The sequence below is a fragment of the Lagenorhynchus albirostris genome, chromosome 12, assembly GCF_949774975.1.
Source record: "Lagenorhynchus albirostris chromosome 12, mLagAlb1.1, whole genome shotgun sequence".
Classification (NCBI taxonomy): Eukaryota; Metazoa; Chordata; class Mammalia; order Artiodactyla; family Delphinidae; genus Lagenorhynchus; species Lagenorhynchus albirostris.
In genome coordinates, this window is record NC_083106.1 from 81,484,465 (window position 1) to 81,499,086 (window position 14,622).

Below are 14,622 nucleotides of genomic sequence, written 5' to 3' on the forward strand. Positions count from 1 at the left end.
GCATTAGAACATTTATTTTCAACAGTATTTTCCATACCTGCGCACCTGGTAATCCATCTTTCCCATTTATTCCCTGTAAAGACAAAAAATGATCAATATTTCTCATTCTGCATTAACAGACATAGTTAAATGCAACAAGAGGGTAAAGTTTCAAGGACTTTATCATATTTCTACTGAGATTTTGGTGAGGCAGTGTGGCGAAATGGAAAACAAAATCGATAGAGTCAGCCCCAAGTTTAAATTCTGACTCTGTCACTTGCAAGTTCCATTTACTTCAGGCAATTTACTTAACCTTAATAGCGTCAGCTTCTCCACTTATAAAGCCAGGATAAAATAAGGGCCTTAAAACTAAGGATTTAGGGAAATAACAGAAAATGCCTAGCTCACTGTAAATAGTCAACAGGGTTATTTTCCTTACTTATTCCATTAGGTACATTCTGAGAAATAAGAAGGTTCCCCATGGCACTGGTTGGCTGGTGTACGGCATTTATTGTTCCCTTCTAACAATTTTCCTACCAAAGAAAGTCATTCTCAGTAAATGGTCTCCGTTGCTGCTTGAGAAATCTCATAACATGGCCAGAGCCAGATGCCACTATGAAATAAACTGTCAGTCAGAGAACGATTGTTATTTTTCAGTTAGAAAATATGAAAGGACAGTGAGAAATCTGTAACCATGTTTTCTGAGAGTATTAAATAGTGGCTTTTTCTTAGTAAACTGGAAGTTTCCCGAACTATACATGGCAGTTTTGGAGGTGGTAATAAAGCCCAATCCTGCTTACAGATTTATAAGCTTGGGAGAACCACTGACTGGGAGGCGTTAAGAAGGGAGAGCACCTGGGGTCCCATCAGATACTGACAGTGAGACAGCAGGTACGTTTCTGCGATTTGTTGAAGAGGGAGACCAAGGTGAGGAAATGATTTCTTAGCCAGCAGGCAGGTGCATGGACTTGCTCCTCTGAAAAGCCTGGGAGACTCTGATTGTGCTGGAGTGCAGTCTGCAAGGATGGACCTGCAGAAAGGTCTGTGTTTTCACTGCTGTAAATCACACTAACACCTGCCACAGTTGGGAACCCAAACAGAGTCCCTCGGCCTTCCTGAACAGCCTGGGAATTATCTAGGGCACTTTAACTAAGACCACATTGCCCAAAGCATCAGGTTCAAAGGATTTATGTCATCCAGAAACACAAGCAAAAAAGGATGAAGCTGATGAAGGAGAGGATGTGAAAGAAACAACTGTGTTAATTGAATAAAAGAAGATAAAAAAATAAATAAATAAATATAAATAAATATAAATAAATAAAAAATAAATAAAAATATAATTCATGTTTTTGGTAACAATACAAGAAAATGAATAAACCTATAGATAATTTTTTGTCTCTTGTAATTCATCAATGACTCTCATGTGTGTTCTCTTTTCTATGAAGGCGTTACTAACTTATTCTCCACGGTGGGGGGGGGTGAGTTCTGCTTTCAGAAATTTTTACAAAAACCTCAGTGGATTTACCTCTATCCCCCTCGTCTCACTTATCTGCAAGAACCCTATTCTTTTTTCTAACTCAGAAAGTATAACCAGCTTTCCCTCCGCTGCACACCTGCGTCTGAGCAGCTGACTGTGGGTGAAGAAGGGTTACCCTCACTCAGGTGTTCTGATCTACACGTATGGCAGTAGCTCCCAAGCAGCCCCTCTGCATCACCAGCCATCCTTCTGTATTTCCTGACTTGACTCCTTCTTTCCAGAAGTACTTGCACATATTTTCCTGTCTCACGAAACCTCCAGCATCACCACCCCACTCCTCATGGTCAACTGATGACTTCCGTCCTTCACTGAGAAAATCACAGCAGAGGACCCGCTCACATCCCCGCCGCCAGAGCCACGCACCTGTGCGCATGCGTACTCGGACTTCCGCCCGCCCCCTCCCCGTGAGAAGGTTGCTCTGCCCTGTTCCTTCGAAACACGTTTCCACTTGGGAGTCTTCTCTCCTTACTCTAAGTCCATTCTTTTGTATCTTCAAATGTCCCCTCTCAACGGGGTCATTCTTCATCAAGATCCTACCGTGCTGTACTCTCCCCGCAATGAGGTCCACATTTCCAAACGTGGGGGAGAATTGTCAGCTCCTTTGTTACTTTTCTGTATGTTTTCCTCTCGTTTCTCTTCAACACTTACCTCCCTCCACATCCAGGAAACCGCCTTCGCCTGGTTTTCTTCACATCTCACTGGCTGCACCTTCTCCGTCTTTCTGCCATATCCTCTCCTAACAGCCCTGTTCTCTTCCCAATTCGCAGTGACCCCACTGCATCCACGCTCAGGTTGAAAGACCCAAATCAGTCTCTCCAGTCCTGGCCTCTCCATTAATTGCCGAGGCACATATACACTGCTTACTTGACTAGAAATCCACTTGGATGTCTACTAGTGCTTCAACATGAAGTTTTACAACAGAGAGCTCAGTTTTTCCTCCCAAACCCACCCATGTCACGAAACATACCACCCTGACCCGGTTGCTCAGACCCCAAACCACAGCTTTGACTGGTCTCTTCCTCCCACTCTGCATCTGTCTGATCCATCAGCGAGTGTTGCTGGCTCTACCTTCAGTGCACACCCTAGATCTCCTCTTCCCACCATCTGTGTTTCTCATGGGGATTACGGCGACGCTTCAGAGTTCCGTTCCCTACGGTGTGCCCTCCGCACAGAACTCACAGTACTCCTTGAAATGCAGTCCAGTCATTTTGCTTCCCTGCTACAGATGCTCCAGTGGGTCTCCGTGAGACTTCACATGAGACCCGCCCTCCATTCCCAGCTTAGAAGTTCCCTGTGCTCCGCCACTGGCTGCCTCTCCCTCCGTATCTTTGCCCCTCTCCTTTAGCTCAGCTCACGCCTGCCTTCAGGCCTTCCTCCCTTCCTTCAACACGGCAGGCTCTACTAGCCATTCCTTTTTCTTGGAACAAGCTCCCCCTGCCTCCCCGCCCTGCTGACCTCCCCATGGCTTGAGCTCTCCCGTCCTGCAGGGTTTGCTCAAGTGGTGGGCCTTTATTGACTGCCCTATTTAAATTCTACTCTAGGGCTTCACCCTGCTCAGATCATCTTCTCCCTGAAGTTGTGTGTGTCTATTTGTTTGTTGTTTTGTGTCCCTGTACTAGAATGTAAATCCGATGAGCTGAAACCTCCCAGTGCTTGGCATGTAGTAGGCACTCAAGAAGTATTTGCTGAGTGAACAGATTGCTTTTTGCATAATCCCCTCGGAGCTGGATGGCAAGCATTTGTGAGTGGCTTACAGGGGCTGGGATGGGGAGCTGGTAAAAGGGAGGGAGGGGAGGGAGGGAATGAGACTAATATTGATGGGGCGTCTCCCACGGCAGGCATTGGACGTCTTACCATATGTCACGTTGCTTAAGTGACTCACAAACCCTTTGAGTCATAACTCAAACCCAGATCTTCCTGACTCTAAATTGCGTACACTTCCCGTGCGTTCATGTCGCCTTCTCTGGGGAGGCTGTGGCCAGGGAATGCCCTTACCCTGTGGTCTCACAGATTCTGAGCAGCCTCCTGAACTCTGTTGCTGCGCAGTCACCTTCAGCCCCCCTTCTCCTAACAGCATCCCCTTCCCACCCACCCCACGGCGCAGAAACAAGCAAAGGGAGCAGGGACTTCTACAAAAAGCGCACCCGAGAGTGAGGTATGTCTATTCCTCTTTATATCCCCTCCCTCGGGGCCCAGCACATCCTTAGCAAACGGCAGGGATGAGCTGACAATATGTGGAATTGAGTTGAGTTAGTAGGAATGGTTGTTACAATGTCACATCCATATTATATATCAGTAGCCAAGAGCTCTTCTAGGACAGGAGGGGATGATGTATTTGACAGCAGTGATTTATGAACGTGTAAGAACAAGGCCCACAGGTAAAGGAGGGAATCTGATACAAGAGCTTCTTTCCTCTCTAGCTTAACACACAGGTGCTACATCTGCGAGTCTTTGTATTTCAGGATATGACAGGCCATTTCATGTTTTAGCTCTGCTGAGGACCTCAGACCTGAGAAATAATGAGTCTAATTTCCTGACATTTAAAACAAAAGACCTCACTGTGGTTTAAGACATAGAGATACTCACAGAGAGCTGGGCACTCCGTGAGAACCACACCCCCCAAAGCCATTTGCAGACCTGCGCTTACTTACTTGGAATCTACTTATTCCAATCTCAGACTTTCTGAAGAGAGAGGTAAAGAGGCAACGCTTAGAACATTTCTTAAACTGGCAAATAATAGATAAAGGACTTACGGGCTTTCCTGAGGGTCCTTCTGGTCCAGGGAAACCTATGTCTCCAACAGGCCCTCTCTCACCCTGTAGACGTAGCCACGGACAAACATTAGCTGCGAAGAAGAGCTTTGAAGCTGCATGCAGTACAACACAAGGACCACGGCTAAGTAAGGAATGGGCAACTGACCGGTTCTCCTGGAACTCCTGGAGGGCCTGGGGCTCCGGGTTTCCCCTGGGAAATGAAGCCAAGGGGAAATGTTAGGAGCCAGATTACTGAATGAGGCCACGCGCTTCCCTTCCCCACCTGTCCGTGCACCACCTGTGCTGCAGGTGTGGCTCTACACCGACCTGGCATCCCTACCGGCCAGAGTCCCGGAAACCACACTGCACTGGGCAGACGGGACGGCAGTCCCTCAATGCACGTAGGGGTGTGTGGTATGGGAGGGAGGATACGCCTTTTGAAAATATTAAGCCAGTGTATCCTCATTTCTGGAAATCCCTCTTGATGGGCAGATCGTCTTTACTTTAGGGGGAAGGAGGGCACGGTGGGTCAAAGGAGTCCTTCCTAGATTTTGATTTTCACAAGAAGCTTTTTCAGTTCATAGAGAGATAGCCTGAAAAGAAGCATGGTTTATTTGAAAGGCCGTTTTGTTGAAAGGAGAGGACAAGGTTGGTGTGACCCAGCGTACCGCAGCCTGGAAGACTGAGGACGGAGAAACCGTGGGCTAGAGAGACCACAGGAGGGATGAGCGGGGAAGATGCACCAGCAGAGACGGCAGTGGACACGAGCCCAAGCGTCCAGGCCAGGCCTAAGGATCCTGCCTTTGAGAAAGAGCCGCCGCCTGCACCTTGAACCTCTTGTGGTTGGAGATGCAGGTGTGGGACTGAGACCATGGAAATCCCAGTAGGTTGCAAGGGAATGCAGAGGGAGGCCATTTTCCGCACTTGCTGTATGGAACTCTGGGAGCAGACCGCCTGGCAGGTCAGCTACAGCTGAGTACCGAGGCAAGGCAGACACAAGGCCCCGAGATGGCATCCGGGCTCCCACCGCCCGCCTGCAGCAGGAGCGCCTGGAATCCCACAGACCTGAGTTGGGGGATGTGTTAGGGCTGAGAAAGCCAGTATCCCAAAGGGTCTTGGCATGGACTCAGGGGTGCAGGGTGCTTGGGCCTGGAACTCCAGACAAAGATCCCAAAGGCTGGGTAGTGCTGGCAGGGACCTCGGAGGCCCCAGGGAGGGCATGCTGCCCCCTCTGCCCACACGCCATCCTGGGAGGGAGGGGAGGAAGAGCCCTGGGGAAGGCCCTGGAGGGCCTGAGTGCACTAGGAGGAAACAGACAGCTCTGTTCCAGAAAGAGCAGGACCGGGCCGCTTGGCTCTCAGCAGAGGCCTGTGATGTGCTGAGCAGGTAGACACATCCCTGCTTCAACCAGAACCATCACCTTAAAAGTCTTTTATTGTGGTGAAATATACATAACGCGAAAGCTACCATTTTAGCCATTTTATGTCTACAATTCAGTGGCATCAAGTACATTCACACTGTTGTGTAACTGTCACTATTTCCAGAATCTTTGAACTAATTCATTTTTCCGAACCACAGTAAGGTCCAGTTATAAAAAAGAGAGGTGCACTTTTAACTACCCAGTTGTATATTTGCAGCGTGCAAAATGTTTACCCTTCCCTATTTCTGTCATTGTCAGTTAATCTTCTTAATGATGAGATAGGAAAGCTGCATTTTAGGTTAATGTATTACATCTTGGACATCCCAACAAGTGGCAGGCTAGCCTCTAATTTCCATCATGCTGCATCCTTCAAAGTATCCTTGGAATTCTTCATTTGGATCGTCTTTTGATCCTGTCACTGATTTTTTCAATACTTTCAATGGTTGCTAGTATCTTTTCTTTGAAGGTAGACTCAGTTTAGGGTAATGGCTGAAAGGAATTTATAGTCCCACCTGAGTGAGCACTGTGGGGCATTACACTTCATTATACCAGGTGGAAACAAACACAGGCTGTGAAGGCACCCTGAGAGGCGGGTTGTAGGGTACTCAGGGCAATTGCACAAACAGCTGCGAATATGTTGCTAGGAGTGGTAGTGAGCAGGGGAAGGCGGGGAGGAGGGGGATAGTGTGAGCCAGTTGTCAAGAAGAATGCTTTCGTGTACCAAAAATTCTGCAGTGCTTGCTAAAGAAAATATTTTCATGTTACTGTTTTTTTTTTTTTTTTTTTTTGTGGTACGCGGGCCTCTCACTGTTGTGGCCTCTCCCGTTGCGGAGCACAGGCTCCGGATGCGCAGGCTCAGCGGCCATGGCTCACGGGCCCAGCCGCTCCGCAGCATGTGGGATCTTCCCGGACCGGGGCACGAACCCGTGTCCCCTGCATCGGCAGGCGGACTCTCAACCACTGCGCCACCAGGGAAGCCCTAAAGCAGCTAATTAAGGGGATGTTATCCTTCATACAGGATGCTTTGCTATGGAGCGTGGATGGGTTTTTATTTTTTTGTCGTTAGATTTAGCAACTAAATAGAGTGGCTACCCTCCTTTTGAAGGATGAGTGCTGGAGGGTGGTGGTAGGAGGGTCTGAATGGTGCTGGGTGGAGATGGTAGGGCCCTTTCTTATCTTCCTCATGTTCCTGTGACTGAAGGACACAGTTTCCGTTGACTTTCCTACCGTGGCCCACCCTGCAGGGGCAGCTAGCGAGGATAAGCGGGCTCTTATTCATCAAGCCTGACCACAAAGTTTTAATTAGAGCCTCATGAATGAAGATCAGAATAATCCCTAGGGCTCAGAGGAATGATTTTAACCTTTCCTGGAGCACTTCCTATTCATCTGGAAAGACCTTGATGAGATTAAAACACTGGACACATTAAAACATTGGACACAGAGAGCAACAAAAATGATTGAGAGGCTGGAAGGGTTAGTTTACGAGGACACATTAGCAGCCATAAAGCTCTGCTAATAACACCTGGCTGAGGGAAAACTCAGGCAGATGGCAGCTTAATAAGAAGGTCCTGAAGCACATGCCTGAGGACTTTGCCTTTTGAGGATCAAGAAACCTTGAACTATGACAGGATTAGAGAAACCCAACAAGCTTCTCAGAGCTGTGCTATCTTAATGCGTTGACACAGGTCACTGGGCTTCCCCTTCCCATGTGAAAGTGAGTTGGGGAGAAAAAAACAAAGAAAAAAATTTAAAAGATGAAAATAAAGAAAGGAGCATTCTTGAGGTGGGAGAGGGACGGATGGTTCTGCTTTTTAAACCGGAGGTTTAAGGAGTCACTGCGTGCTCCCAGCCCTTCTGACGGTCGGTGCCCATGAAACCAACATGAGAGAATCTGGACTCACCGAGATTCCCGCCACTCCAGGGGGACCTGCCGGGCCTCGATCTCCCTGGAAAAAATGTACTATTTATAATGATATCTATAAAATCTCCACCGATGAAATTAATGCTCAAGTAATAATTTGGATTTGGTAAAGCTTCTCTTTGGAACTTATAAATGTTATCCGTATCAGCTGGGTGAAGCTAGAGCCCAGATGGGAAAAGAACAAAATGAAAACTGCAGCCAATGGAACCTACTAAAGTTCTCTCTCTCTCTTTCTCTTTTTTTCCCCCCCATAAAACCAAAGCAAATAATAATCTTAATGAAAACAAGCATTCATGGTATCATTTCTGTGACCTATTCTTTTAAACAGAACCCCATCCATATTACAGGTAAAATCAGTCAACAGTTTTATTCCACATATTCAAAAGTAATTCATCACTAATACTTAAAAGCTAAGCACACTGAATGTCTTCTAAAACGCTTTCACTGTACTTGTCTCATTGGATGTAGGTTAGAATAAATGTGTTTAGAACTGGGGATTTTGTATCTTCTCCTCTTTAGGCCAATAAGAAGAGCCCTGGAATTGCTCTGAACAGTGGACTGACTCAACCCTTTTTCCAAAGGCAATGTGGTATTTTAGATAAAGCCGACAAGGCTAAAAATACCTCTGATTATATATGGGGTAATAAAATGGTCATTTTTTGTTGAGCAGAATCTACATTAAAAAACTTCCAAAGTTCCCTAAGGGACATAAAAGAAGACTTGATTAAATGGAGTGAGATGTTTTGTTCTTGGAGGGCATGACAGTGCTATAAAGGTGTCATTACCACCCAAACTAATTTATAAATTAATGCAATTTTTACAAATTGTGGCTTGATCAAATGATATTAAAGTTCGCTTGGGATAATAAATATAGTCGAGGATAAGAGAAAAAATAAAAGAAGAATAATAAAGAGGTTAGCAGTATCGTATTTCAACATACCATAAAGCTATAATAATTGCAATAATGGAATACTGGCCCAAGATTAAGCAGTATATCAATGCAATATAACAGAAACCTCAGAAACAAACCAACATTTATAATAGAATTTTAGTAATGAAAGGGCTGTATTATTCAACAAATAGTGCTAATAACTGAATAATTTCTTTGAAAAAATCTGATTCCCTTCTTTGCATTATACTCCATATAAATTCCATATAGATTATATAAAAATAAAATGAATTAATAAGAACTAGAAGAAAATCAAATCATATTATCTGATTTTGCTTGAGAATGAGAACGAAAGTCATTTAGTGCATAAAAGCAAAATAAGAAATCATAAAGGAAAACAGTTTTACATTTGACCACATAAAAGTTATATTTACATATAGAATAAGATTAAACATAAAAATGAGAGGCAAGGACCAACCAGGATAAAGCCTCCACCGTATAAGATAGAAGTAGTATCTTTAATATATAAAGTATAGCTACAGTCAAAAAAAAAAAAAAAAGAACTAGTAGAAAAATGGGTGAAGGATGTAAACAGGGAATCCTTGTCAGTTCCACCCTGCCCTTTTTTAATTACAGGATTTTTACCCTGGAAATGAATATACTGGAGCTTTTCATTCAATGGAAACATTTGCATATCTGATAAAGGTGAATGTTAAGAGGGCTCCTCTCTGGTAAGATGTTCCTTCCAACAATCGGGTCTCACAGTTCTTTGAACCACTCTCCCCTAATGGTATGGCCTCTTATTTCCATAGCTATACCTGAGACCTTGTCAAAAACAATAACTATATCCCTCCATAACCTCCACTGCACGCATTCCAACCTTGGACCACCATCTTCCATCATTCTAAATCACTCCCTTGAGTACTTTGAACCCCCAAAACTTTTGATGTCACCAAGATCTCTAATCCATCCATGATACAAATTTTTCATTATCCTTCATTGCCTAGATGGCCTCTCCTCCTTATTTATCTAGTTTAAATTCCACAGTCACTTGTTGTAATCACTCCCTTGTGTATACTGTTGGCTTCCTGGCCCATTCTTGCTTCTTGCACTCACTTGTCAAAACCGGAGGCTTGTTTAAACCCAGCTCCCCTCCTGTTCTGTGCCTTTGCCTGAGCGTATGTACATGGTACATAATCTCACTTCAGTTCATGACCATGAACCTCTAGGGTAGCGGTCCCCACAGACTGGGGTGGGGGAGGGGAGATGGTTTCGGGATGATTTGAGCGCATTACATTTATTGTGCACTTTATTTCTATTATTATTACATTGTAATATATAGTGAAATAATTATACAGCTCACCATAATGCTGACGGGAGGCGGAGGTCAGGCGGTACTACGAGCCATGGGGAGCGGCTGTAAATACAGACGCAGCTTCACTCGCTCGCCTGCCGCTCCCCTCCTGCTGTGCGGCCCAGTTCCTAACAGGCCACGGACCAGCCGAGGCCCGGGGGTTGGGGACCGCTGCTCTAGGGGGTTCTGCTCAGCCATCACACTCTCTGGTCCCTGGATTTTCCCTCTCTCTGAGAAGACCTTCTCCTTAAATCTCCAACCTCTTCTCCCTACCACACTCTCAGATGATGACCTGGACTCCTCCATCTCTGAGAAAACTGAAGCAATCAGAAAAGAACCTCTATAGACTCCAACCAATTCATGTGCCCACATACCAGCATCTGTGCCCCTGTTCTCTGATTTCCCAACGGTTACCATAGATGAACTATCCATGCTTCTCTCTGAGGCCAAACCCTGCATTTATGCTCTAGGTCCCCTTTCCTCTTAGCTATCTAAGGATGTCATTCCAGCAATTCTCGCCTCTCGTCCTATCTCGTCACCCCCCCTCCCCTTTCTTCAGCACAGTAACAGTCTGCTGCTTCTGTGGTCTTGAAGTTCATTTTAGCAAACCTTGCCCTATCTTCTCCAGCAGCTGCTGGCCCAATTTCTTTACTTTCCTTTGCAGCAAAACTCCTTAAGCACTGTTTAAACTGTATTTGCTGTCTCTAAATCTTGTTTTGTCATTCTCTCTTAAACCCATTCAAGTCCAGCAATTGGTCCTACCAACACAGTGAAACAGTAATCACTCTTCTGGTGATACGTGACCTCTATATTGCTGAATCCAATGTCAGTACTCTGCCATCCTACTTGACCCCATCCTACTTGACCTATCTGTAGGATTGAGACAGATTTTCACTCTCTCTTCTTGTTACGTGATCTGTGCTTGATTTCCAGGAAGCCAACATTTCCTCCTATTTCCCTGGTCACTCCTCCTCAGTCTCCCTTACTCATTCCCCCTTTTCTTCCTGATCTTAATGTTGGAGAGCCTCGGGGCTCAGTCCTTGACCCTCTTCCATTTTTTTGAGTGAATAAACAACACTCTTTTTGTTTTTAATTTTTTGTCTTTTAAATGAATTTTTATTGGAGTATAGTTGACCGATCCTCTTCTCTTTTAAAAGACTCTACTGTCGTTCTCTTGGTGATCTTATCCAGCCTTCTGACTTTCAGACAGCATCTATATGCTTAGACAAGCAATCCGTATCTTAGACTCTTTATTATTATTATTATTTTTTAATTTTTGGCTGCACCACGCAGCATGTGGGATTTTAGTTCCCCAACCAGGGATTGAACCCATGCCCTCTGCAGTGGAAGTGTGGATTCTTAACCACTGGACTGCCAGGGAATTCCCTTAGACTCTTTTCTAAACTCCATACTTTTCTATTGTACTGCCTACTCAATACCCTCACTTTGCTGTCTCATAGATACTTCCAAACTCAGTCCCATGTCCAAAATCATACTCTGGATCACTGTCTATCTGTAGCTTTCCTCGTTTCTGTTGATGACGCCCTGCCATGCCAGTTGCTCAGGTCAACACCATGGAGCCGTCCTTGACTCTTCTCTCAGACCCACATCCCATCAATCCTGTCGCTCTGCCTTCACAGCACGTCCATAACCTATCTGCTCCTCAGGACCGCCACCGTTTCTGCTCTTATCTGAGCCGACACCACTCCCCCTGTCTACAGGAACAGTGTCTTCCCTGCCCCATCCTCACTCTCCAGCTGTGGGCCCCATCCCTCTAATACTCAGAAACCACCGCTGGCTCCGTATTCCCTCAGAGTGAAGGATAAAGTCCTTACAGTGGCTGGTAAGCCTCTTTATTAATTAGTGCTTCTCAAACTACCTGTGGTGAAGGAGCAGGTTATTTACTTATTTATTTTCTAATGCATCATGATCCAAGGTGAGTCTACTGGTCACATGTTTGGATATCATGGCAACGTCAAAAGTCAAGCTGCCAGACAAGTTGCTTAAATGCTTTCTCTCCATCTCTGTGCTCACCTTGCCCCAGAGTCCATAACAAGTCTGCAGACTGGCACTGGTACTGCACTGGCCAGTGAGTAGCATTGACCTCAACATGGCGGGGCTGCTCCTAACTGCCACCCCACCTCTCTGACCTCATCTCCTACCATATCCCCTCGCTCACTCCCCGGGTCTCCTTGGATGTACCAGGAATGCTCTGCCTCAGGGCATTTAGACCTGCTGTTTTTTCTTCTTTTAAAAAAATTTTTTTAGTATATATTTATTTAGTATATTTAGTATTTATTTAGTATATATTTAAGGTGTACAGCATGATGATTTGATATACATATACATTGTGAAATGATCACCGCAATCAAAGTAATTCACATCCCTATCACCTCACACAGGTCACTGTGTGTGTGTGTGCATGTGTGTGTGGTGAAAACGCTTAGCAGATTTCAAGCGTACAGTTTAGCACGGTTACCTAGTGTCACCTTGCTATACACTACATCTCTAGAACTTACTCACCTTGCCTGGAACATTCTTCGTTCTGGCTTGAGGGGGCTTGGCTAACTGCCCCCTACCTCTTCCAAGTCTTTGCTCTGTTCTTGCGTTCTCAGACCACCCGATTTAAAATGATACCCTTCCCTTCCGCACTCCTGATGCCCTCAACCTGCCTCTACTTTTTCTTTCCACAGCACTTACCAACAATATTATTTTGTTATTTGTGTTTATTCTTTTAGTTTCTGTATTCCCTTCTTACAACATAATTTTTGTCTCTTTTGTTCCCTTATACATCCCCAAACCTAAAACAGTTCCTGGTCCAGCAGTAGGTGCTCCACAAACATTTTTGAATGTTGAATCAGTGATCACACGTCTAACCCTGCACTTACCTTTATACCAGGAAATCCTTCTAATCCTGGCAACCCCATCACACCAGGTTCTCCCTGTTAAATATGAACATAAGAACACAGAAGCAATGGTCAAAAGGTTTTTTAAGCATTGATTTCAAAAGCAAAGATATTTTTTGCCTAAAAAATACTCCCTCAAACATCAATTGGTAATTTAGCAAGTAAATAGTATGCTCTATTTTCAACCATCTGTATTCTTGCATTTGATATTTGGGAACAGTTTGAAAATAAAGCTATGCCCTGGAGAAGTATGAGTATATTTTCTAATTAATTGTTTTTATCCTGATGAAGAATCTGCTCTGAGCGAATCCCTCCAGTCAGTGATAACTCCAATTTCAAAAAGAATTAGAAGGAAAGACTGGGCTTTAATAAACGTTGCCAATTTATAAGGTACCTAAGCCTTCTAGATGATCAGAAAACAAGACTGAAGTCTTTAAGAGTGGATGAAGATGGAGCTCTCAAAGTTTATAATCCCTCAATATTTCCTGGAGCTGGATATGAATTGTGGATGCTTCCGAGGACAGCCCAGGAGCAGTTATTTATGATGGCTCACTGACAGGAGACAGGTAAGCCTTTCTGCTAAAAAAAAAAAAAAATCTGTTACATATGCTGGTGTCTGGTCCCAGATGACTGGAACCTCTAGGCCCTCAAGGAACCCATTTAGAAAGGTCAGGGTGAAGGAAGCTGCCACCTTTGAACAATAAACAACAGGGGTTTTAAATTAAGAGAGATAAACTGGGTAGTTGTTTGATACCTCCTTGTTAACGAATTAATGTTAACTGCAAATATTTTCTTAAGACACTGGATGTTTTCAACATAATCACATAGAAAAGGTAGCTTCCCAAGGTCATTCTCTGTAAATGTATTTTTGCACGCCTAATTCTAAGCTGCTTCAAAAATATTACCAACACTTAACTCCCATTATGATTTATGATATTGTCCTTATCACGGGATGCTTAATGAGGAAGCATATCATTTGATCCTTTCTTTGCTTCAAAAGCCTTTTTAAACAACTACCAATATGTAACCTGTCAATCAGGAAAAAAAGATGTTCAGATTCTATTCTGCAGGAAGCTCTGTAATGGAGGCTCTGGGTTATTGACAAAGGAAATAAGCTCTTTGATTTTCTTTGTTTATATTCTCAACTATCCTTAGGACAGAGGAATCGGTTGGACAGTGCTCAGCCAATCAATCAGTATTTGTCTGAAAGCAGCTAATAATAAATATTTAATTGAAAGCCAATTATAAATTGAATACCAAGGGAATGAAATGGAGTGCCTCAGAAGATAAGACATTCAATTAAGGGTAATTTTTATCTGTAAAGGTTCACTGAGAAGATTAGAAACAGTGGTACAGATCTGGTGTCCTGGGATTTGAAGGATGCTGGAAGACTATATCTCCCCACACCTACCCCGATGGGACTTTTCCATTTTCTGCTCTGTGACCTGTGACTCCACCATTCCTGGCTTATCTATCTCTATACTATGAGGTAGTATTTCTCTATTCGGGGCAACTGGTCGGAAATGAGTTGTCCGGTGGTGGTGACATGGAGCCCAAAGGGATAATCTAAAGTTTTATCTAAGATAAACCTGAAGGTTTACTCAGTAGTTAATTTCGTGATTCCACATTTCTGTTTTTGTGCTTCACCCACTTAATTCACATCTCTAAAAGCAAGGAACGTCGTCCACTTAGTTTTTATTCTTTATTCTTTGTTGCAGCTAAAAAATTTTGAAGCCTAATCTCTTCAAATTCTACTCAATGCTGTCTACATTTTTGTTGCCACGCGCTTTCGAATCCAAGTGAATCATAATTTATCCTTTATTATAATACTTTTTAAAAAGGTTTCTCACCTTAATCTACAGT

At 44.1% G+C, this 14,622-nt stretch overlaps 1 protein-coding gene across 1 annotated transcript in view; it reads right to left on the reverse strand.

The window, feature by feature from the left end:
* Positions 1-14,622, reverse strand: part of COL19A1 (collagen type XIX alpha 1 chain) — a 352,964-nt gene that overhangs the window by 21,345 nt on the left and 316,997 nt on the right. The window contains exons 40-44 of the mRNA XM_060167691.1: positions 12,742-12,795; positions 7,591-7,635; positions 4,436-4,480; positions 4,270-4,332; positions 38-73 (exon numbers count right to left, since the gene is read on the reverse strand). Of these exons, the coding sequence (XP_060023674.1) occupies positions 38-73; positions 4,270-4,332; positions 4,436-4,480; positions 7,591-7,635; positions 12,742-12,795 (243 nt within the window). The remainder of the gene's footprint in view (positions 1-37; positions 74-4,269; positions 4,333-4,435; positions 4,481-7,590; positions 7,636-12,741; positions 12,796-14,622) is intronic.